The 26,955-nt window shown below is 38.1% G+C and overlaps 1 protein-coding gene across 1 annotated transcript in view; it reads left to right on the top strand.

Moving 5' to 3' along the window:
• The window catches only part of CNTN5 (contactin 5), a 1,066,495-nt gene that overhangs the window by 611,628 nt on the left and 427,912 nt on the right, over window positions 1-26,955 (top strand). The window contains exons 5-6 of the mRNA XM_081099170.1: window positions 21,983-22,106; window positions 22,234-22,409. Of these exons, the coding sequence (XP_080955296.1) occupies window positions 21,983-22,106; window positions 22,234-22,409 (300 nt within the window). The remainder of the gene's footprint in view (window positions 1-21,982; window positions 22,107-22,233; window positions 22,410-26,955) is intronic.

The following is a 26,955-nucleotide window of genomic DNA, read 5'->3' on the forward strand; positions in this document are numbered from 1 at the left end:
ACCCCTTCTAGGTTTGTTACTGACTGGGTCACTGGCTGGGACACCGGTTCTTCTCCTCGACGCAGAAAAGATTTTAAGGTCAATGAAAATGAAAGTAAAGCAAAATGGGATTTATTTAAAATACACTCCAAGCAAGGAGAGGGCCAGTCGAAAGAGACAATGGCCCCAAACTCCTGGATTATATGGTTTAAAAGAGGGATTTTCTGGGTGGAGAATTTCATTTGCAGTCAGGGATGATGGGCTAAATTTATAACTAAATTTATATGACTGAATTTCTTCTGCACGTGCCCTTTCCCATAATGCACTGTAGAAAAACCATGGCAGGGAGGGGTTGTCAAAATCTTAATGCAGAATTTATTATAATTAGTCTGGGACCCTAGTAAGGTCAAATTGAGGCCCTTTTATTTTCCTCTGAGCTTGTGCCTAGAACCACTGGTTCTGAACCAGGCTGCTAGCAGTCTGCTGGCTGCTGGCTGCTGGTTGTCCATCGAGGTGGTCTGAAGGCAATGTTGGTCTGACCCCTGTCAGGATCCCAAGACAGGTCCCACCCCAGCCACTCATGTCTAACTTCCTACCTAACAGGCTCTTTCTTAGCAGTTAGGGGCATTGCCCAGCTGTGCACCAGCTCTCTAGGAATGCATAGACCCAAGGAGAAAGATAAGCATGATGACAAGTGAAAATCCAGTCAGGGCATGATTGCTCATTCAAGCCAGGGTTGAAATAGGTTTTCTTATAACTTTAAATAAAAAGTCGTTTTGAATTACAGAGGTTACCCTCTTAGCAATGACTTGGAAGATACAGATGATGGCATTATCTTTTCAGGTCAATGCCAGTATAAAAGAAAGAAAAATAGGAAGGAAGGAAGGAAGGAAGGAAGGAAGGAAGGAAGGAAGGAAGGAAGGAAGGAAAGAAGGAAGGGTTTCATGTTTAGCTATGTAGGAAGTCTGATCTCTTGGGTGGAAGTTGTCTATATTGATATCAGTCTCTTCTCTTCTTAGTCATTTTTGAAGGTCTCCAGCGTTTGTACAGAATTAAATGGCAGGTGCAGCCTTCTTTTTTTGTTTTTGTTTGTTTGTTTTGTTAATCCTCACCCAAGGATATTGATTTTTAGAGAGAATGGAAGGGAGGAGGAGAGACACACAGAGAGAAACATCGATGTGAGAGAGACTTATCATTGATTGGTTGCCTCCTGCACGTGCCTTGACTGGAGCATGGGATCCAGCTTGTAACAGAGGTTCATGCCCTTGATCAGAATCGAACCCAGGATCCTTCAGTCTGAGGCAGATGCTCTAACCACTGGACAAAACCAGTGAGAGCCAAGTGCAGCCTTCTTTAGTTGTGAGGTGTGTATCCAAGGCTCAGCACCTCCAGTTTTGCAGCAGTGGCAATGCTTGGGAGTACTTGCTAAGATTCCTTTCAGTATGGCTCAAGGGCTGTCCTCCTTTGAGGATGCTTCCAGAATACCCATCCTCCAGGCATTAGAATGTAACCACAGCATCCCTTGAATGGAGATCTGGAAAATCTTCCTTACTCTGTTAATAATAAATTCAAGCAAACGACATTAAAGACTTACATAGCTAATGACATTAGCATGAGACAACAAGGGACCAGCAGAAGATTATATACCAGTAGTTACTGGTCTACCAGTGACTATCTTGTGTGGAATGAAAACACATTTTCTTTGCCATTATAAGCCATCAGTTTTGCGACAGGAAAACATACATGTTGTAACAAGGACATATTGATAACCCATATTACGTGGCAGGAGCTCAAAACGTTCCGAGGAAGGAGGTCTGAGGCCTCTCAGGACCAAATAGTTTTTCTTAAACTCACTATGGTGGAGGAAAGAATGCAAAAATCCCCAACGTGGGGTTTATCAGGGAGCATGGACAATCCATGTGGCTGTCTTGGGTTTTTCATAACCTTGACTATGTGTTTAATGAATAGCCATTTTTTTAATCCATCTTAATTTCTCTCATTCAGGAGCACACTGTTGCCATGTTATAAAAACATCAGTATGGCCAAAGTCTGGCACTGAGGGGCCATTTTTGCAGGAGCTGAATGGACCACATCCTCCACATGTGCCACAGTCTTTATAGATTCTGTTGCTGCTGCCTTTGCCTGAAAGTTAGCCAGGGCACGTCCCTGATACTCAGGTTCAGTCCTTATAGTGTGAGCCTCAGTTTGGGTGACAGACAGCTTATGCCAGGACATATCAGACTTCCAGGAATCCTATTTAATAAAGAGCAAATATGCTAATTGATCCTCATGCCATGGAAAAGATGGCTGCTCCCACAGCAAATAAGAAGGGAATATGCTAATTGACTGCCATGCCCTCAAAGATGTCAGCGCCCACAGCCACAAGATGGCCAGCAGGGGAGGGCAGTTATGGGCAATCAGGCCAGCAGGGGAGGGCAGTTGGGGGGGACCAGGCCTGCACGGGAAGGCAGTTGGGGACAACCAGGCCAGCAGGGGAGGGCAGTTGGGGGCAACCAGGCCAGCAGGGTTAGGGCAGTTGGGGGCAACCAGGCCTACAGGGGAGAGCAGTTGAGGGTGACCGGGCTGGCAGGGAAGGGCATTTGGGGGTGACTGGGCCAGCAGGGGAGGGCAGCTGGGGGCAATCGGGCCGGCAGGGGAGCAGTTAGGCATCGGTCGGGCTGGCAGGGGAGTGGTTAGAGGGTGATCAGGCTGGCAGGCAGAAGCAATTAGGGGCAATAAGGCAGGCAGGTAGGCAAGCGGTTGGGAGCCAGCAGTCCTGGATTGTGAGAGGGATGTCCGACTGCCATTTTAGGCCCAATCCCACATCGGGCCTAAACCGGCAGTTGGAAATCCCCTGAGGGGTCCCAGATTGGAGAGGGTGCAGGCTGGGCTGAGGGACAACCCTCCCCCCACCAAGTGCACGAATTTTGTGCACCGGGCCTCTTGTTTTACATAATGTCTGAAACTCATAGAACATATACAGACACAATGTAACTAAAACTTACTACTTCTTATTTGACAATGTTACCCATGTAATTCAACATATCAAATAAGCCCAATTAGTTCAAAATCTCCCTTTTTTTAAGGAGAGAGACAAATCCTTTGATATTTTCCCTGAACTCTCTGAAAAATATCAAAGTTAGTTTGGGGTCAAAAAAGACTATTTAGAATTTGATTCTTATGAAGTTTGTCAAAATATCAAAAGGTCCTAAAGCACTTGACTAAATAGGATCACAAGTTATTATGAAGTAATACTTAATTATTTGACCAAAGCGACATCAAAAGATTTCAAAGACAATTACAGAAGGTTAGCTCTAACTATTGAGAAGATTCAGTTTTCTTAACGAATCAAAGACCTAGTTCAGACAACATAAAACACAGAAAATTATTTGGATAAAACAGTCTTTGCTTTCTCAATAGATTACTTGAAAAGAGAAACCTTTTGGCAGATGAAAGAAAATTAAGTTTGGAGCTTACATAAGTACACCATTGATACTAAACTTTAATTTTTAAAACCCTTACCACTCACTTAGCCATATTAGTTACACAGGCAAAAGTCTCTCTTTATCTCTCTCTCTTCTACTTTTTGTGTATATTTAGTTTGTCCTTCATAGCCAGAAGTTCTAGTTTAAATAAAATTACTCTAATTTCCCTTAATAAAAATGCCTCTTCATTCTTTATTCTATTTCTGAGCAAAAAACCCACATCTTACTATATACAGTGACCCTTCTTATTATTTCTAGTGGTGTCAATTACATATATTAGAATTTTTAACCTTTAAAAACTTAAAATTTTAGCCAGAGCCGGTTTGGCTCAGTGGATGGAGCGTCGGCCTGTGGACTGGAGGGTCCTGGGTTCGATTCCAGTTGGGAGCATGTGCCTGAGTTGCGGGCACATCCCCGGTGAGGGATGTGCAGGGGCCGGCTGGTTGGTGTTTCTCTCTCATCGATGTTTCTGGCTATCTGTCTCTCTCCCTTCCTCTCTGTAGAAGAATTGGTAGAATATATTTAAAAAAAAAAACTTAAAATTTTAGTAAAATATAAGAAGTAAACAATGATAAACTGTCTTTTATATTAGTTGTCTGTGGCTTGGAAAATTTATAAATACTTTTTATTATTTTTGGAAATGTACTTTCTCAGAGTAAGTTACTCAGTGTGACATATGACATGTTTAATAATGAACTCAAATGTATCTTTATTTTTTCTGCAATCAGAAGCCAAAAGTACATAAACTTATGTTCAGTAATTAATTTTCAGTGTTTTTTCTTATTTGGAAATGATCTAGATATCTTCTATATATATAAAAGCCCAAGCAACTGAATGAATGACAGAACGACCGAACGACTGGCCGCTATGACGCACACTGACCACCGGGGGAAGACGCTCAATGCGGGAGCCGGTGGTCAGTGCACTCCCACAGCTGACCAACTTCCCGCTGTTTCTCCCCCGGCCAGCCAGCCTCAATGGCCCCAATCAGGCTGGCTGGCCAACCTCCCACCGCCCCGATCAGCCAAGGGACCCCACCCGTGCATGAATTTGTTCACCAGGCCTCTAGTTTAATATAATTTCCATCACCTAATTTAACTTAGCAAAACCTTAAGATTTCATAATACTGAAAATATTTGGAAAACTTATTTGAAAAGTTTACCTAAAAACTTTTAACCCTACTTATATATATTTAATTTAATCACCCGTAATTATGTTTAGATTACTTATAAAACTTTCATATCCAGTTATAAATAACATGAATTTATTTGAGTAGAAAGAGTTCATCCAACAACACAAGCAGAGCCAAACACTAGACACCAAGCACTGCAGTGGAGAACAATTGGCTATTTTATTAATGGCCCCGCCCAGGGGGAAAGGGAAGCTAATGATCTGAAGCCGGAATTCCAAGATGGTGTGTAGATTACAGAGTATAAAAGGAAAATTTATAACCACACAGAAACCTGTTTTCCTTCATGTGGCCTTTTATTTTGATTATTATTATTATTATTTTTTTATTCAACTTGCCTCCCCTAGGGCCCTGACTCAGCTACTTCCTCCTCTCTCACTTGCTTAATTGTTAAGCCCTCAGGACAATGAGGTCCTGGTCAGCATTCAAAAGTCTTAGAAACAAGACCCTGGGTCCACTGACTATTGAGACAGAGTTTTCAATCAAACTAAACATAGTCCCTTGGCCTCAGTTGTGTTTTGACTCTGGACCCAGGAAAAGGAAGCGGAACAAATCCTTGAGGAACTGGATAGAACCACTCCATGGCTGACATCAGGACCAAATGCAATGACCAACATGAAATTTTACTTTTCTCTATTACTGGACTGAGGAGAAATATTTGAGAATATTCCAGGGTTTCATAAATTCTTTGCTTGTGGTCCTTAGATGGGTCTCTTACCTAGGAGTGAAAGATACCTGAGAGGAATCATTTGTAGCTTTAGGTGGCTTTATTTGAATAGGCAGCTGTTTTTTTCACAGTGGAAAGGCAGTTCAGACAGAACCACTGGAATGAGTACTGGAATAAAGGAGAATAGAGGGGAGCAGTAGCAGTTAAGTCAGCCATGTAGTTTTCTGTGTTAGGTACCTTTTATCTTTTTAATTTGCTATTAGACTTTGCAATGAATCTTTTCATCACACTACTTTAGAATTCTGAAACATTTTGTAAACTCTTGCAAACATTTTGTAATAATTAAATTAGAGATCTCATTCTGATGGTTCAGTTTAGGAACACTTATTTTCAAGTCCACTTAAACAATTTTATCTAACCAGAATTCTCCTCACAATGGCTATTGCAACTCAAGAATCTCCAGCAAGATTCTCTCTCCTTTGCAAATATCTGCAGCTTCTCGGACTGTAATTCATAAACATAAAATAAGCAGGTGTGCTAAAAGATGGCACACTCAGTTTTTTGGTATAATGCATCCCATCTCTTAATAGTCACTTGAAGGTCTCCTGTTGGAGCCTGTCCAGCTCAAATCAAATGCAGTCTGATTCCAGGACCCAGTTCTTAAGTTGGACTCAGTTTAAAATCCCACTCCTGTGAGAGGCTGAAACAGCAGCTAGTTTGATTAGTAACTTTTGGTTAGCAAGAGTGATTCCATTTTGGCCTGGTCTTTCTTTTTTAACAGCAGTATAGTCAAATATTTTGTTCACATTATCTACTGATTTTAAGTCCAATACACTTTGGGCTACCTTTTAATTATGATTGATGAAGGACTGAACATTCAAAGAAACACTTTGCAAGAACTGCCTGGAAAGACTCCATAAATGTCAAATTGGGTTGTGGTGCCAATCCCAAGCCAACTCACGCTGCATGATTATGCCAATTGTTTCCACGTGGAGCATCATCTCATCGTGTTGACATTTAAAATTTATTTAAGCATAGTGCTACCTCCTTTAAAATGTTTTAGTTTTCAAAATACTTACCCTTAATACAAGTTTTTTAATTCCCATAACATGTTCTGTGGTGGACAATATGAAGAGAACTGGAAGACAAGCCACAGACTTGTCTTTTAAAATATTTAAATAAGATTTTTATCTGATATATGACTATTACCTAGAAATATAGAAATAACTCTTAAAACTCAATATAGGATAATAACCTGGTTAAAAATATGGGCCAAAAACTTTAACAGATGCCTCACCAAAGAAGATACACAATGATAAATAATTATGGAAAACAATGCTTCACATCGTATGTCATCAGGGAAATACAAATTAAAACAATGAAATACTACTATATACTTATTAGAATGACCAAAATCCAGAACGCTGAAAACACCAAATGCTAGTGAGGATGTGGATCAACAGGAACATTGATGGTGGGTATACAAAACGGTACAGCCCCTTTGGAAGGCAGTTTGGCAGTATCTTACAAAACTAAACATACTCTTAACATAATCCAGCAATTATGCTCCTTGGTATTTTTGCAAAAGATTTGGAAATACATATTCACATAAAAACCTGCATGTGGATGTTTTATAACAGCTTTATTCATAATTGAAAATCTTGGAAGCAACCAACATGTCCTCAAATATGTGAATAGATAAATACTATGGTACATCCAGACAATGGAATATCATTCAATGCTAAAAAGAAATTAGCTATTAAACCATGAAAAGACATAAAGGAAACTTAAATTCACATTGCTAAGTGAAATAAGTAAATCCTAAAAGGCTACAGTAAAAAGATTAGCGGTTTCCAGCGATGGGGAGTTAGAGCAGAGATGAGTAGGCAAAGGAAAGGTGACTTTAGGGCAGTGAAAATACTCTGAATATCATAATGATGAATATGTCACTATACATTTGTCCAAACCAAAGAATGTACTAAACCAAGAATGAACTTTAACATAAACTATAGACTTTGGGTAATTATGACATGTAAATATATGTTTACCTTTGGTTTTTAAAAAAAGTACTACTCTAGTGAGTATGAAAGAAGGTATGCAGGTGTGGGGGTGGGAGATACATGAGAAATCTCACTCCTGTGAGAGGCTGAAACAGCAACTAGTTTGATTATTAACTTTCAGTTTTATTGTAAACCTAAAAATGATTTAAAAAAAAAGTCTTTTAAAAATCCCATTACATTAACTAATGTCATATTCATCAGGAGAGATGTGTTGTGATTGTTGTTCTTAAGGCATCATTATTTTACGGATGACAAGATGGAATGTACAATCAGGCACCTCCTAATAGCATTTCAGTCGATGACAGACGATATACAGGACAGTGGTCTTGTAAGATTCTAATGGTGCTAAATTAACAGTAAGAAATGGAAGCACGTGTGGCTCGGGAGGGATTTTTTCCCCTTTGACAGGAGACATATCTGTGGGGTCTGGCAATGTATTCCCTCTCACTCACAGCACCTCAATTATGAGTGCATAGGTTATATCTCAGCCAGTCAGCCACTGACCTGTGTTAGCACAAAGGAGTCTGTCCCCCAGGTGCTACATACTCAGAGGGTCTGATCAGAGCCCTCCCAGATCTAGCCTGATGGCCTTCAGAGGACATTATGTAAGTTCTTTGTTGAGGATCTCAGGTACTGTACAAGGACACAGGTCCACAGGAGCTGCCTTAACAAATTTAAGTGCCACTGCCTCTTTAGTGAAAGGTTTCTGTGATAGTGTGCAGACAGCCTGTCCCTGTACTTCGGAAATATTTTCAGGTTGTAATGATATGAAACAGAGGTAAGTTTTATTTCTTCCATTAATTCAATGCCAGAGAGAGTCCTTTATGCCAAATAAGGTCAGTAGAGACAAAAACAAATTTCCAAATTCAAAATATTGAATCCTCTGTTATTCACTCTCTCAATGTTAAACACCCTATGTTTTTTAAATGCATCCCACAAAGTTTCTTCATGTGACCACTGCTCCAACATGCAGTAGCCAAAACACATTACCATGACAACCCACTGTGTTCCTCTATCTCTGCATCTTGTTTTCTTACTCCTCCCAATCCTCAGGCCACCTTTCAAGCCTCCTAATGTTATTATCTTGGTGACTTATGTCTCACCCAGTCTGTTTCTCCTCAATATTTCCAGTTAATGCAGCCCACATCCCTGTCCATGGAGCATTGTTGACAGCTTTGATATTCTGCTTCTAACCTTGTTGGAAGGAAACAGGGGAGGGCTTGTGGGATTGTGTTTATAAAGTCTACAATAGTGTACAGTAATGTCATAGGCCTTCACATTCACTCACCACTCACTTACTGACTCATAGTGAGGCTTCCAGTCTTCCAAGTTTCATTTATGGTAAATGTCCTATACAGTTGCCTACAGTGTTCAGTACAGTAACATGCTAGGAGAAATAGGCAATCCCAAATAGCCCAGGTGTGTAGTAGGCTATACTACCTAGATTTGTGTAAGTGTACTCTATGAAATTTGTGCAATGATGAAATTGCCTACTGATACATTGCTCAGAATATCCTATCTAATAAAGATGGAATATGCAAATTGACTGTCACCTCACACTAAATGGAGGCACCCACAGCCAATAAGGAGGGAATATGCAAATTGATGTGGCAAAGATGAGGCGGGAGGCAGCGGCCAGAGCAGGGAAGCTGGTGCCAGCAGACAGGGGAAGGAAGGCCTATTCTTGCAGGAATCTTCCTGCATTGGGCCTCTAGTATCCTCATAATTAAATGACACAGGATTGTATTAAGTGAATTATGAGATTCTTTTGTTTTTTGGATAATTAGGTTCTAGTCCTTTGTTCTCTCGTTCCAAATGTAAGTTAACATAGCTCACAATGATAAATAAAATACAGTTAGAAAATATAAATTAAAACACATGAAAATGATGAAAACAAAAAATATTTGGACATGACATGGAGCCAGGTTTAAGACTAATTTAAAGTATATATTCATACCTGCTTTGGATAATTAGCAGTCAAGGAAACAGTTGCATGTTTCTCATTTTTCAAGGATTAAAATAAAATACTAATTGAGTAGAAGCACAGCTATTGCTGACACTAAGATCAGACAAATTTTTTCTGGAGAGTCCTTATTAATAATTAATTGATATAAAGGCCAGTGACCTGAACATTATTCTTATTGGCTCCATAACAGTGAGTTTCATCTGCTTCAGTAAAGGCAGATGAAACCCAAACATCAACAAAGTGAGAAGTAATTATCTAAAACTGTGCTTCTTAATCTTTAATGTGCAAAGAATCACTTGGGAATATTGTTAAAACAGAACTCCGTTCAACAGATCAGAAGTAGGGCCAAATAATCAGCATTTATAAAATGCTCCCAGTGATGGTGACACTGCTGGTCTGTGGACCATACTTGAGTGTCAAGGCTGTAGGCTGGGAACCAGTTTGATATAATTTAAGTCATCTGCTGCTCTAGATTAACCCCCATTTAGAGTACTAGGAAGAATAAACAGTCTGAATATTTTTTTCAAGTAATCTTTCATAACTATTGTTTTCTCATCTGATCCTTTGATAGATCTTGGCTAGATGTGGCTTTGAGTTTGTTCTCTCTGACAAGAGCCTGACATATGGCTTTCGTCAGGCAATTCCCTTTAGCTTTAATAGAGAGTAAAGCTGGGGTTGACATGTTCTCATGAAAAATGAGAAAACTAACAGAGCCTGAATACAAAGCCATCTCACTCCTGCTCAGAATTAAGCCCAGAAGTACCCCAGGTAGAGCTAAGGTTTCCCTAAGAAATGCAAAAATCTAGTTTGCAGAGCAATTTGGGAAAGCAATTCCACTTCTGTGTATACAACCTGGAGAAACTTGCTCACACATGCACAAGGCAATATGAAAGTATGTTCACTGCAATATATTTAATTTTTAAAAATTAGAAACAACTTGAAGTCCATCAGAAGAGAAATGGATACATAAATTCTACTTTTCATCCATTCAAAACTTAAAACTGTTAAAGTGAATAGACTATATCTTTATGAGACAAAATGGATATCTAAAAATATGGGTTAGTAAGCAAGAAAAGTTACAGAATATTACATGTAATATAATACCACTTATTTAAAAAATAAAAATAATGTACTATTTATGGATACATATATGTGGTATAATTTTAAAAACATGGACCTAAGAGAGCAAGTTGACTATAATGCCTACCTCTGAGGACAAAGGGAGATTGAGAGCAGAGAAATGGTACCAGGGTAGGGAAGATAGTTGAAGTCACCTATGATATTTCATTTCCTAAAATAAAAGAAATGAAGCCAATGCGGTGGTACATATTGTAGGCAGAATCTAAAATGGCTCACCATGAGGTCTACCTCCTGGTATTTACAGTGTAACCTCTTCTCTTCCCTGGTGAGCTGAAGTTAGTAACCTGCTTCTGGAAAATAGATTATGGCAAAAGTAATGGAATATGACTCTCCACGTTGGGTTAAAAAAGACTGGGTTCCATCTCACTTCCATTCCAAAGAAGATGCTTAATCAAGACCTGAATAACAAATTTCGATTAACTATAGGGATTGGCTGCCTAGAAAATAATACCAATTTTTTGAGATACCCACAAGACAGAAAATTAGAATAGATAAGATTTATGAAGAAACCCCCAAATCATGATATTGTAAGAGGAGTTCTCTGTAGAAAATTTAGAAGTATGGTGAGGACATCAACAAAATGAACAAATGTTACATTTTTTACTATCTCATGGCCTCTGTGAGTCAGGATAGCAAATGTGGTTTAACTGGGTTCTCTGGGTCTGAGCCTTTCACAAGGTAGGACCGCAGTCTCATCCAGAGACTTACAGGGTACAGATCCACCCGTAAGCACACTCACCTCCATGATTGTTGACAGGATCCAGCTGCTAAAGGTTGCTACACTGAGTGTCTCCACTGCCCAAGGCCATTCTCAGCAGGCCTCTCCACAGGGTAGCCCACAGCATTGCAGCTGACTTCCAATGGCAGGAGGAATCCAGAGCAAGGGAAGGCCAACAAGCTGGCCTCAAGAAGAGTAAATCAGTCAGTCACTGACACTTGATTGAGGTGAGAACGTGGAGCCAGTCAATAAATAAACATATTTGAGCTAGACTCTTAAAGGGGAGAAGAGAAATGGAGCAGTTACCTGGAAGGGAGAATGTTCCTCATTGAAGTCAAGCAATCAGAGAAGTCCTCAAAAATTGTTTTGCTTTCAACCTGATATTGTTAATTTGGGTAATGACTACGATCACTCTTCAAACTGTTCCACAGACCAAGAAGTATTATCTAGCTAAAAAAAAAAAAATTGAATTGTTAGCAATTACTCAGAAGTACTTGTTTTAAATATAAGTAATGTAATTTAATTGGTTTTTAAAATTTGCTAAGGTTTTCATTAGAAGTTCTTATGATGATATAGGTTAATTAAGAGCCTTTAGGAGTCAGCACCTCAAACACCTGCATGTCTTGCTTTAAGATTTTGTGATGTACACAAGGCTTACTAGTAACCACTGCTGATAACATATGTGTCCTTTCCTTTATAAATGAAAAGCCAATAGTCTTTCCCTTAATAGCCAAAAGTCTTTGACTTAATCTCGTTATGTTGTGGTGATTTTAGTAGGAGTAAACTTAATCAAGTGTAAGGTGCATCTCCTTCTATTGGTGATAAAATGGTTAGGTTTACATATTTTATCTTCCTTGCACGGAGGCATTCTGAATTAGGAGGGATTCTGACTAGAAAGTTCAGACTTCTAGTAGGGGAGATTCAGAGACTACAAATCCTATCTCAGGTGGAAAAAAAAGTGGTTTTTAGAAGCAGTTGGAGTGAATTATTTATTACTAAGGTTAAGCATATAATTTTGGACCTCTTTATGCCCTCAGTGATAAGCAGAACTTGCAATTTATATGACACACTGAGTCTGACCACCCTTAGGAGTTTCTACCGCTGGCTTCTGACATTTGGGATATTCCTGTGACCTACCAAATTTGTTACCTCATAGCCTCAGTACCTTTGGCTGAATTTCATTGTTAATATAGCTCATTTCCAGATTGGACCAAGCTTGTGAGCGATGGCGTCAAGACACAACATGAACTCTGTGTTGACAGTTATCTGTGTTTCTTTAAAATACCTTTTCTTGGTAAATTGTTTTGCATGTCCAAATACAAAACTTGAATGATCTTTCATGAGCATAAGAATTCTCTCTGGATGGGAAAAAGGTATTTCACTTAGAAGATATATTCCTATGTAAATCAGATTACTCTAATTTCTCTCAGTTTAAAATGAGAACATGTTCTAATAAAAACCTTACAAATTCATGACCATTCATTTAAACTTTGTAATTTTATTTTGTACTGTATTCTTAATTTTTAGAGCTATTGTTATTATTTTATATTATTGTGCTATTTTTTGCAGTTTAACTATATGCCATTTGAGCAAAGACCATGCTATATACTCCTCTTTATCCTATTTCAGCCCTAAAAGCAGTGCAAGCTAACTAGGAACTTGATAAATATTGATAAATAAAGAGGCATCTAGTTGAGGAATTTGAAGTCTGAATTTAGGTTGAATTTCTACACTATGATATATTATTTGCCTAAATATTTCTCAACTAAACTGTGTATTTTGTGTTACAAATGAAATGAAATGCCCTCCCTCTGTTGACAGGGTGCCTAGTGGTTCATCATCTTCTGAATGATATCCTTTTATCATTCTCATAAATGATAGTGACTCTGAATCATCTGACCTCTCTTTTATGGCTACATTAGAAAAATGACAAAAAAAATCTATTAAACACTGAAGTTATATTATGTGTGCAACATAATGCCAGAATCCATAAAACATTTATCATAATGCTTTTTAATAAATAATGCTTTAATTCTTAGGACTCCTTGAAAGTTTCATAATGACAATTTATACTTGTTTGACTTTTAGAAAGAATCTGAATTTCTATTTTGAAAGGCAACTTAAAGTTAAAGGAAGGGTTAGATATTTTCTTTAAGAATTCAGGTTAGGTGCTCACATGGTGTGAATAGTTTTTTTTTCTCACATTATAACTGTGTCATTTTAGTGCAATTTCTAGTAAAACATTTCAAAATTTCTGGGAATTATCACATAAAATATATTAATGATCATTAGAAGTGCATTTCCTCTGACTGTATGGGATATAATAGGCTAATATTTCCTCTAGATTATACTACTGATACCCATAGGTCACATTATATAAATAAGTTAGATAAGACCGTATGCTAGAGCTAACCAGCAGGTGGAGGGAGTTGGGATCTGGCATTAGACCTAATCTTTGAGAAAAATAGGCACAGATGTAATTCTTTAAAAGGGATTTAAGTCTGAAAGGCAAGTTTAGAATATAGGGAAGCATGATAATCTCTGGCCAGGATCTAGGAAACAACAGAAAACATGATCCAACGTCAAGAAGTAAGGCTTCCCTACGAACCTAACTAAAGGAGTCTCAGATTAGATGATACTTAAAACATCTTGGCAGGAGGAAAGTTAGTATCTGGGTAGCCTATCAATAAGGGGCAATAACTTCAAAAGGGATTAGAGAGGGTGAGATATCAGCTTGATCCCAGGACTTGACTCTACAAGGGAAATCATTGTCTCCATAAATAAAATACATAACAGTGCTCCAAGAAGCTCCACTGGGAGAAAGGCCAATCAGTCCAGACTCATCATTGCACAGGAAAGCTTTATCTTGCTGTTCAGGCATCCTGATGGAAGACTATTGCCAACACCATGCCAACTTCACAAGCAGTCATTGTTTCTTGCTTATTGCTCTAGTCCAGCGATTTCCAACCAGTATGCCAGAAGAATTTTTAAAAACACACAATACCTGACTATTTAGTCCAGTGATGGCGAACCTTTTGAGCTTGGCGTGTCAGCATTTTGAAAAACCCTAACTTAACTCTGGTGCCGTGTCACATATAGAAATTTTTTGATATTTGCAACCATAGTAAAACAAAGACTTATATTTTTGATATTTATTTTATACATTTAAATGCCATTTAACAAAGAAAAATCAACCAAAAAAATGAGTTCGCATGTCACCTCTGACACGCGTGTCATAGGTTCGCCATCACTGGTGAGTCAGAGGCACTGACCTCTTTTCCTTTATATTGTCAAGTAAAAAATGACAACAGCCAACACAAAAATAGCTATATGGTGTGAATGAATCAAACTTATATCCATTTTTTGGTCATATTGACAAATAATAATATGTTGGCAAGCGGCAGAATTTTAGTAATTACCTTATGTGTACCATGAGATGAAAAAGGTTGAAAATCACTGCTTTAGTGTGATTCTAAGAAGGAATGGCACTTCCCTTTCAGATGTGGTTCAAAAATTTGTGTAGTAGTTTTGTTTGTTTCAGCAATTCTAGGATATATATACTTCTTTAATTTAGTGAGTGGAGACCAAGAATGCTCAATAACCTATAATTATAATGCACACGTCTCTTAAATCCGTGCCAGACATTCACATGAGTTGAAAATTCTTATAATTTTTGAAACTATAATCTAACTCTGTATTATAGTATATACAAGGTATTTTTTACATATGCATATGTCGATGTAAAAATGTGTAAATTATAGAGAGATTATATTTAATTTTGTTAAGAACTTTAACAGGAGTTGTTGACCATTTAGAAAACCATATCACTGAACACCAATGGAACTCATGACATTTGAGTCACTAATACCACATTTGGATCAGTGTGTGTTTGTAGCTGCTTCATTCATGGAGATTTCATGAACAAAAACAAACTTGGATTACTTCCTTATGTCTTATACTAGAGGCCCAAAGCCCCCTCCCACTGCCACCAAGGCCTGGAGTCTCTCTTCCACCTCTGCCTCAGCCCCCGCCCACTATGGCTTTGTCCGGAGGGAAGGCTGTTGGGAAGGTTGTTTGGTCTAATTAGCATATTATGCTTTTATTATAGATTATAACTAGAGGCCTGGTGCACAAAATTCATGCACGGGTAAGGTCCCTAGGCCTGGCCAACAATCAGGGCCGATGTGTGGGGTGACCAGCAGAGTGATCTGGGCCCCCACTTGCACCAGCCTTGGTTGGCCTGGTGCCGCCCTCCTGTTGGCCCCGTCCCCTGCCGCCGCCACCGCCGCTGGTCACCTCTCTCTGTAGGGTGACCAGTGGTTGAGGACTGTGGGCTAGGGGAAGCTGCTGTGTTGAGTGTCTGACCCCTGGTGGTCAGTACATGGCATAGCGACCAGTCATTCCACCAGGCATTCCACCATTCGGTTGATTTGCATATTAGGGTTTTGTATAGATAGATTGTCACTGAGAATTTACCTATAAATTAAATACTATTTTATGCTACTTCTATTTTTTATTTGCCCTTTTATTAAATTTAAAAATGCATATAAATAAGTTAGAATATTTACTAATTTTTATAAAAGGTGCATTATAAAATAACTGTTATTAAAAGGATTTGAGAACCACTAGCCTAAATATGAATGTGCATCACTTTTCCACAATTCTATGTTGTTTTTCTAGGCTTGCTAAAACCAAAATAGATGAGATTATTACTAAAGCTCAGGGATAACAAAAAGGAAAAGGAGAAAGAGGAATCCTATTTATATATATAAAAGCCTAAGTGAACAAACAACCGAATGACTGAATGACTGTAAGATCAGTCAAGCAGTTGCTATGACACGCACTGACCACCAGGGACAGACGCTCAATGCAGGAGCTGCCCCCTGATGGTCAGTGCGCTCCCACAGCCAACTTCCTGTGGCTGGCCATCCTCCTGCAGCTAGCCAACCTCATGTAATCCCTCCCACCAGCCGTCCGGCCCCGTATCAGCCCCAATCAGGGGGGCCGGCCAGCGAACCTCCTGTGACCCCTCCCCCCAGTGTCCGCCAACCTTCCACGGTCCCTGCCCCTGGTAGGCCAACCTCCTGCAGTCCCTCCTCCTGACTGGCAGCCCCCCTGATCGGCCCCGATTGCTGGCTAGGCCAAGGAACACCATCTGTGCACAAATTCGTGCACTGAGCCTCTAATATAATAAAAGGCTAATATGCAAATCGACCGAATGTTGGAACAACCGATTGCTATGATGCACACTGTCCCCTGGTGGCCAGTGCACTCCCACAGAGAGATCACCTCTCAGCCAAAAGCCAGGCTCATGGCTGGTAAGTGCAGGAGTGTTGGCAGAACCTCTGCTGCATCTGCGGCAATGCTAAAGATGTCTGGCCTGATGGCCTAAGCCATCAGTCAGACATCCCCCACCCCCGGGGGCCTCCAGAATGCGAGAGGGCACCCGGATTGTGAGAGGGCACAGGCTGGGCTGAGAGACCTGAATGAAAAAATTATATGCACCGGACCTCTAGTATATATATATATATGTATATGTATATATATACATATACATATACATATGTATACATATATATATGTATATATATATACATATATATATACATATATATATATATACACACACAAATGTGTGGGTGTATACACACTGGAGGCCAGGTGCACGAAAGTCATGCATGGGGGGTTTGAGGGGGTGTCCCTCAGCCTGGCCTGTGCCCTCTCGCAATCTGTGACTCCTCAGGTAGGGTCCCTAGGCCTGGGTGGCGATCAGGGCCTATTGGGGCTTTCCTTCCCCCGGCTGCTGGCAGCTGGCCCCACCCTTGCCACTGCCACAGCTTGCCATCGATGCAGCACTGTCCCCCCTCCCCAGTCACTGGCCGCCTCCCTCTGTGGACAACAGGTGTGGGGTGTGATTGCTTGGCTGTCCTTGGCCTCCCTCTGGGGGCGATCATGGGGCCCCCAGATCAATTGCCCCTCAAAGGGAGTCTCTGCCCAGTGCCGCAGCACTGCTGGTCAGGTAGCCTGGGCCTTCCTCTTTGGGGTGATCAATCGTGGTGCTCCGCAGTTGATCACCGTGCAGAGGGAGGCCCTGCCCACCCAGCCGGGGCTCCGTGATGGATTGCAGCTCACAGGGAGGCCCTGCCCACCATTCTGGGGCTCTGAGATCTATCGCTGCACACAAAGAGGCCCTTCACACCTGACTGGGGCCCCTTGATTGATCACAGCACAGAGGGAGGCCCTGCCCACCCAGCCGGGGCTCCGCGATCGCCTTCCTTCCCCTGACTGCTGGCACAGGCTTTCCTCCACCACCCAGAACCCAGGCTGTTTCCCTTTTCTGGCCACCAGCAGGTCACCAGGACCTGGGCTGGCTTCCCTTTGGCCACCCGCAGGCACCCGGAACCCGGCTGGCTTCCCTCGGGCCCTGGCTTCATCAGGAAGGATGTCCAGTCTAATTAGCATATTACACTTTTCTTTTTATAGATAAATCAATAATATTCTCAAAAATGGTATCATCATTGATTACCCTTTTCTGGGAATTGGTACACTCTACCTAGACACATGATTTTTCACCCCTTACAATGAACGTTATTTATAAGAGGAAAATGAAAGAAGGAGAGAAAGGATGAGAAAGTGCAAGCTAAGATGCTTTTGGAGTTGACAATGAAAAACAAAGAGATACAGAGTATGGATAGTCATCTATACTAATAATAGAAGAATATGCAAATTGTCCGGGACACCGTCACAGTAACAGTAATGACCAGCATGCTGCCTGGGGTGATAAGGCCGGCAGGGGGGGTTAGTGAGGGACGACCAAACGACTGAACAGCAGTTTGTGTCGGGTGACCAGGTCGGCAGGGGGGGAAGTTGGGGGCAACCAGGCTGGTAGAGGGGACAGTAAGGGGTAACCAGGCCAGTGGTGGGGGCAGTTAGGGTCAACTAGGCTGGCAGAGTGGGGCAGTTGGGGGTGACCAGGCCAGCAGGCAGAGGCGGTTAGGTGTGATCAGGCTGGCAGTGAGGGCAGTTAGGGGTGATCAGGCAGGCAGGCAGGTGAGCAGTTAGGATCCAGTTGTCCCGGATTGTGAGAGGGAAGTCTGACTGCTGATTTAGGCCTGATCCCCAGGATTGGGCCTAAACCGGCAGTTGGACATCGCCCGAGGGCTCCTGGATTGGAGCGGGTGCAGGCTAGGCTGAATTTCATGTACCGGGCCTCTAGTGATAGAATAAATGTTGTTCAGACTAGTCACTTGTTTTTCAGTCCATAATTTACCAAGTTGTACCCCTCTGCTATGCTCCAGACTGACAGTCTTTTATTCCTCTTGTCTGTTTTGACATTTTTCAGAACATAAGATTTGACACCAAAGAACCTTATTTGAAATCAACCATTTAGCCTGTGGTTAATTTTGCAGAAGTCTCTCAGAACCTCAGAGTTTTCATCGTTGAATTAGAAATAATTATAATGCTCAGCTCAGTGAATTAAATAATGTGAAAGTGCTTTGTAAATTGTAGTAGTGGTAATTAGGTTCTAGATACCAACAGTCCTGGATTTGTATTCCAGGTTCATCATCTCTTTGCTATATACATTCAGTTAATTGACTTCAGCCTCAGTTTTGTCATCTATAAAATTGCGGAGGGGCATTAGTTCTGGCCTCATGGTTGTTATATTACATACCATATTGCACATACATTTATTGAGTACTAATGAGTTACTGTGTATTTATTTATAAGTGTTAATGTCCATTGATCCTCATTATAGCACTGTAATGAGACATTATTATCTACAATTAATAAATTGAGCAGCAAAAGATAAAAGTAGTTAGCTCAAGGCTAGAAAATGATGGTACTGGAATTTCAACCAAGGTATGTCTGACTCTAAAGCTCATGAGTTTGATAATGTATACATATATAAAATACATTTATTAAATGTTAATTTTATATATCCTAGGCATTTATAATCTATATACATACATAAAAGCCTAAGCGACTGTTATGACCGATTGACCAGAATGACCGGTCGACCAGTCGACCAGTCGCTATGGTGTGCACTGACCACCAGAGGGCAGATGCTCAATGCAGGAGCTACCCCCTGGTGGTCAGTGCGCTCCTGTGGCCCCTTCTCCTAGCCGGTCGGCCCCCATTGGCCCCTGGTGCTAAACCATTCATAGAGACCTGTTTCTGGGTTGGGGTTTCATACATAGCAGAGCGGGTTCCTTACTGTGATCTATTGAAAGTCAGCCCTTGACACAAGGGTTTGTCTCGCTCTCATCCTCTCCCTTCCCCGGGGGCTGCCCGCCCCCCACGGTGTCAGTGCAGCGGCGAGGGAAGGAGGAGGGGTGGAGGCCGGGAACCGCGCGGTGGTGGGATGCCAAGGGTGGCATTGGCATCCAGCATCCGTTCCTTCTGCGTCTGGCCTGGCAACTGTCGCCTCCTCTCCTGACCCTGCCAGGGTCTTTGGGCCTGGGCTGGGACAACGGAACCGGGGGTTGGTGGTGGCGGACACGGCCGCTTTATCTCCCTCCTTGGGGCCGGTGGCCAACCTCCCGCGGTCCCTTCCCCCCCCCCCCCCATGCACGAATTTGTGCACTGGGCCTCTAGTATATAATCATTTCAGTGTATTAGAAGTGATTATTTTTTCATAACTTGATTGGGCAGTTTAACTCTAATTGAGAGTTTAATGAGGTTTCATGTGCTTTGCCAAATTTTTAAATTAATTATGATGCAAAAACAATTACAATATTTTGAGAATAATTTTCTCATTATTTATTTATCCAATCACTTGTTTTCCTTATTTTTAAATAAAAAGTTTTCAGTGACATTGGTATAACTTGGTGTAGAGAAATACATTTCAGTTATTTTCATAATATTTTTTGCTGTGAGTTAAAATAAAGAACCTCATCTAGGTTATCTAGGACTCAAAGAAAATACTTCCCATCATCTACTCGTTATGAGTGCTCAGTTTTTGTTGGATGAATGTTTAGAATATCATGACACTTATTGTCTTTGCCCCAAAAGAATAGACTTATCATGCATTTAAATAAAGAAAATTAATTTACCTACATTTGAAGTGTGAAAGTATACATCTTTTTAAGTTATAATATTTTAAAGCTCACATTTTTGCATAGTTTTCTTGATATTTTCTCGTGGTTATCCACAGATCAAGTAAACTTCAAATTGTTTAGTACAGACATTGGAAATACGGCTTTTCTAAAATTTCCCCTCTTCATTTTCCTAAGGCAGTTATTTTAAAAGAGGGTAATTTTGACCCCAGAGGATATTTAACAGTATCTGGAGACATTATTATTTTGTTGAGGAGGTGTGCTACTGGAATCTAGTGAATAGAGGCCAGGGATGATGGGAAATATCTAACAAAACACAGGACAGTCTCACAACACAGAATATCCCAAAATGTACCATGGTGAGAATCTTGATCTAAGGTTATCATGTAATCGAATTCATGATTATTAAAAACTAGAAGCCCATTGCACAAATATTTGCGCAATAGGCTTTCTTTCCCCCGGCTGCTGGCACTGGTTTTCCTCCAGTACCCGGGACCCAGGCCTTTGGTCCAGCCTCAGCGGAGAAGCCAAGCCTCTTCAGTCTTCAGTCTTCACTCCAGCCGGAGCCTTCAGTCTTCGCTCCGTGCCTGTGTATGCAAATTAACTGCATCTTTATTCAGTTAATTTGCATAGTCACTCTGATTGGCTGGTGGGCATAGCGGAGTGACACCAATTTGAATATTTCTCTTTTATTAGTGTAGATAAAGCAAAAAGTTTTTACTTTTTTCCTAGGTTCACAATTCAGGATACTATAGATCCTAGGTATGCATATAATTCTGTAAATTCTCACACTACTACAGGCTAACATGACTCGTACTCCCACAGCACATTTACTCATCATTTCTCTAGCAGAATGGTCTTCCTCAAGCCCAACCGGACATATGGAGCCTATATTCATTTCTACTTTTCCATGAAAGTTTTGTTAGTTTAAAATTACCTTATTATAGAATTTCTCTGAGTATTCACTAATTAAATGAGATAGAATCTAATGCCTGGCATACAGTAGGCACTTAGTAAATTTAAGTACTCTTCCTTTTTGCCCTCCTTTTTTAATGTCTTTTCTGTTCTGATCTCCTATTTACCTAATTTACTTACTGATGACCATTAGTTTTGACATTTTTATTGAGTTATTTAAATTTTGGGGGACATATTTTATTTACTCCATGACAATATATTTATTTGTATTACATGATTTCTCCCTACACTTCAGTATTCTCAGCACTAAGTAGTGCTTGATTGAATAAGTGCAAAAAGGAATATATGAAAGACTGATGTTTTTATATCTGTAGATTTCAAGTAGTAGCACTATTAATTCATATCTTTTTTCTTTATTGTATATTATTTTTAACATTCTAAGAGCTTTACAAACTTTTAGGTTTTTAAAATAATGTTTTTGTTTAGTATTATTTACATAATAACACTCTGCTTTAGATGAATATAAAGATATATATTTTAAAATATACAAAAGTAATGCTTGAAATGTTTTCCATTATATATATATATCCTATTTTTATGAGAATTCTCAGTCAACTACAAAAAATCTATTTAAATCTCTGCAATCTACTAAAACAATATAATTTCATAGCTAACCCTTTCTTTTAGTAATATGCCTTTGAGTACAAGGAAAGAGCAAGAATTTTTAATGCGAACGTAATTAAGAAAAAAAAAACATGTCTTGATATTTCAAGAAATTTTAAAGTGTATCTATCTTGGTCCTTACAGAAAGTGTGGACTATGGGCCAGTGTTTGTGCAAGAACCAGATGATATAATTTTCCCAACTGATTCTGATGAAAAGAAAGTAGCACTGAATTGTGAAGTTCGTGGCAATCCAGTCCCCAATTACAGGTAGAAATTCACTGTTACTTATTTTTCTTAAGTCTTAAAAATGTCCTTCAATGAAATTCTGACACTTCCAGGGAGTATTATAATGTCTCAAGTCATTTTCACAATTTGTCTTCTGATTTTTCCTTAGATGGCTTCGAAATGGAACAGAAATTGATTTGGAAAGTGATTATCGCTACAGTTTGATTGACGGGACCTTCATTATAAGCAATCCGAGTGAAGCAAGAGATTCTGGCCATTACCAGTGTTTAGCAGCCAACACTTGGGGAAGTATTCTTAGTAGAGAGGCCATACTTCAGTTTGCCTGTGAGTAAAGTTTATGTGTTTTTTCATGTGTGTATGTATGTATGTATATATATATATATATATATATATATATATATATATATATATATATATGTAATTTCCAAATTTAGTTATGCAAAAGCATAAATCCTCAGATTTTTAAACAGTAGAAAAATCTCAGTAAGGATTAGAACTAGAAAAACAATGCCTTTCCTCCTGAGAGATTTTGAAATTCCCCGAAATCTTTGCCGTCTTCAAATTTTTAAAATTGATTTTAGGGAGAGAGGCAGGAGATAGCAAGAAAGTGAGAGAGAGATTGATTGATTTGTTGTCCCACTTATTTATGCATTTATTGGTTGATTCTTGTATATGCCTTGACCAGGTATCAAACCTGAAAACTTGGTGTATCCAGACAATGCTCTAACCAACTGAGCGACCCAGCCAAGGCTGTCCTCTTAAAATAAGCAACCTTTTAGCCTGGGAGATAAAAAAAAAAAATCTTATTCATGAAAGCAGATAGTTTTAGACTTTAAATATCTTTTGAAATCTAGCAAAAAATAGATTTTGAATTCTGTCTGCTTTTTAAAATATCTACTTTCTGCCTCTTTTTTTTTACTGTTTATTATAGAGTATTTGTTATAGAATCTTCTGGACATAAAATTTTTGAATAGTATAAAACTTCTGCTTATGGTAGTTAACCAAAGAAATGCCTCTGAAATGTTAATATTTCAGATTCTGACTAGAACTTCCTAACCAGTTGTTCCAATTTTTTATTAGAGAAAATATACCATGTGTGATCATATAATATATATATATATATACATATATATAATATATATATGTATATATATATATTATAATATACATTTTTTAAAATAGATCATATATCCAATTAACCAAATTATTGATTTTAAAACTCTTGCAATTGTTTAACTTGATTAGGGCTTACACCAAATTGAGGATAGAGTACAAGGTGAAAAAAATCTTAGTTTTATTTCTTAGTAAGTAATCCTACTTGATTTAAATTCTTGAGGATTACAAATAATAAAATATAGATAGGAGGGTCATGAATCTTTGTGTTAATAATTTATATGTAACTATATTGGCTACATAATTCATCACAAAATGATTTTTAAGTTAAAATTACACCCCGAAGAATGGAATAATTAAGATTTCTCTATACAATCTTCATCACATATTATTTCTAATTAATCAGAGTGCAAACACCCTACTATAGGAGTGTGAAGGACAAAAGGAAAGAAAGACATGATAATGAATCTGTTTGGAGAACATTGATCTAGGCCCTAGAAAAATCGAAATATTGTCTTTTAAAGTAGATTTGACTAAGGAGTTTATAAAGGTACTTTACATGCACCAAATATGCCATGATAGTAGCCTAGATATATTCTTTTTATTTTAGAAAATAATTATGTGGTGCATTAAAGAACCTAATACTTTTCAGAATACACATTTAAAAAGTAACTTAATAATACAAAATAATCCTCCTAATTGCTTCTCTGTTCAGTAGAGTCTTTTCAGCAAATTCAGACAACATGATATGCAAATATTACTGGCTTATACCTTTTTCTTTGCACTATACAATCTGAGACATATACACCGATTCAGAGTAGCCTGTATATCAAATGGGTTATTTTCCTCCCAAAATCAGCAGTGGCAGCAAAATAGGTAAAGTTTTCTACATGCTTAAGAGAAGAAATATATTTATTAGAAAAGCCTACATGCCTTTTAAAATATTTTTATTGAATTTATTGGGGTTACATTGGTTAATAAACTTATATAAGTTGCAAGTGTACGATTCTATAATACATCATCTGTATTGTGTGTTCACCACCCAAATTCAAGATCCTACATGTCTGTATGATTGTGCCTTCCTAGGATTCCTAGTCACAGCTATCATATACTCACCCCCAGCTGCAGTGAGCACGTTGGTACCAGCACATAAAGTTTATGACTAGACAAGGAAAGCTCACTGTTATTTATCTATATCATTTATCTATCTATCTATCTATCTATCTATCTATCTATCTATCTATCTATCATCTATCTATCTATCATCTCTCTATCTATTCTGGAGGCCATGCCTACGCATAAGATCTGAAACATGCCTGATTGAAGCAGGCAGTCATTTACATAGGAAAGGCCACTCCTGCCTCGAAATTAGTCCCTGACTAGATATCATGTATATACTGATGATATAAAAATTGATTTCTTTAGGTTTAGTTTTTTCTTTTTTCCAGATAATATTTGGGAAGAAAAATGCAAATATAGATGGTACAGAGAGAGTGAAGGGTCAATGAACTTGCTTTCTAGTATACTTAGGCTTGAGCATGGATACTATCAGATTCTAGGAGTCAAGGTAGTTGTGTGATTAGGGGCAGAAAATGAGGGAGGAAATTGATGAGCAAAAGAAAAATGGCTCTGAAAGGAAGTGAAAGGATACAAAGGTAAAGTAACATTAAAAAAAAAAAAACACAACTTTGTGGCAACTTTCATTTATATTATGATTTTCTATGTCCAGTCTCATAGATCCATAAAGCATTAATGTGCTGCTCATTGTTAATAGAATATTTAAAGTTCAAAGGCTTTTGTGGGTGGAGAAACCTCATTACTCTTGACACATTTTAAAGCTGAAATTATTATATATATATATATATATATATATATATATATATATATATATAACAACTTTATCAAATATGTTTCTCTACTATGACCTTCAAAGATAAAATAGAAAAGAGGATCATATTATCCAATCTAAAGTCAGTTTCTGAATTATCAACCAATTGAATTTTGGTTGCTTCATTCAGAAATGATACCTCTTTAACAGACTCAGCCTCTTATAATTTGAACGTTATTTTTGTTTTATCAATGATACCTGAAATCTATAGCTTTTATATAGGCTTTTGCTTTTTGGGGTTATTACATTTGCTTAAAACGATGTGATTCTAAGACCTATTGTACAATGTTAAATAAACATTAGATGGTTCTCTTCTAATTATATTTCTAGAAAAAGGTACTAATCTATATTATAAATAGATACATATTTTTTAAGAAAATAAAATATAAACATATCCTATTAAAGGCATCTTTCATTTGCATGAAAATTATATATTATAGACACACACATGCATGATATTAAACTCTCTGATTCTGAGTTACATTAAATTTAAATGAGTTTTTCCAGATTCAACTTGTTTACATGCATATGCAAATTGTCACAGTTTGTCTACTGTGATTCCCTTAATGCTGGCTACTTTGTCCTCTTATTAACCAGAAATATATTTTAAAATATTCTAGCTTTCTTCTAATTACATCTTGATCCACTACCCACCCCCTAAGTCAAGCCTAGATGCAGCTACTTCATAATGTTATAGAAACAAAAATCTAGGTGCTCTAAGTGCATATATGATTGTTTCAAATAATTTCTGTTGGTGGTTAGGATGACATTACTAAAATAGCTTAGTAAAAGAGATTTTTAAAAACAACTTTTTACAAAAGTCTTGAGTTTACATTAGTAGCTTATACAAGAGTAGGGAAAAGAAGGTTTATAGTTGTTCATATGGAACATAATACAATAATTAATAAATACAATAAGAAACCCTGAGTTTTGTGCTTACAACTATAAACCTCCTATTGCCCAACCCAGTATTTATTGAATACTTATTGTCAGAAATGTTTTAAAATACATTAACTCATTTCATCTGCATAACCAAGGTAGGTTGTTATTTTATAAAATGTAACTCCATTTTACAGATGATATATCTTATTTAACTATAGTGATACTCCATCTTTTCCTATTATAACATAAATATTATTATATTCACATTATGGCATACTCAATTTAATTTTCCATTTCTCTCTTAAACTATAATTATATTACAATCTTTACAAAAGTCCTTAAGTTTTCTTCACCAAACACCATTTTATATTTAATTTATTAATACTTGCATAATATAACAAAAGTAAATACTAGTAACAAAAATAAGTATGTAATTTTTATGCCTTTCTTCTCATTGTTCGAATTTAGTAAATAAACCACTTTCATAGTTTTTTGAATGGAAGTTTGAGACTTTAAGGGAAATTAGATCTTTTTATAAATCTGGAATTTGGGGACTTACAGTAACTTTTATATATATTTATTTTTCTTAATATCATATTAATTATTTTGATAAATCTTTTTTTTAAATTAAAACAGTAATTGGATGATACATGGTTAGGACCTGGAAAGTTAAATTTACTAAATGAATTTGAGACAAGACAAAGATTACTGTGGCTATTATCAAAAACTAACAATATTGTCATAGATTCTGGGTTTTGAAGAGAATGATGGTAAGTAAGTGTAGGCACCTTTTCCTGGTGATTTAGCAATAGTAAGTTATACCTAGTATGTGGAATAATTAAGTTAAATATAAGACAAATTTAATATCTTTTAAAGCTTTTTTCCAATTGATTTTTCACTCAATATATATTAACACATGAAAAATAGCATATATATACATATATGATATTTATTTTAATAATATTTTTATCTTAACATCATTCCAAA

The sequence above is a fragment of the Myotis nattereri genome (genome assembly GCF_964212035.1).
Source record: "Myotis nattereri genome assembly, chromosome: 9".
Taxonomy (NCBI): Eukaryota; Metazoa; Chordata; class Mammalia; order Chiroptera; family Vespertilionidae; genus Myotis; species Myotis nattereri.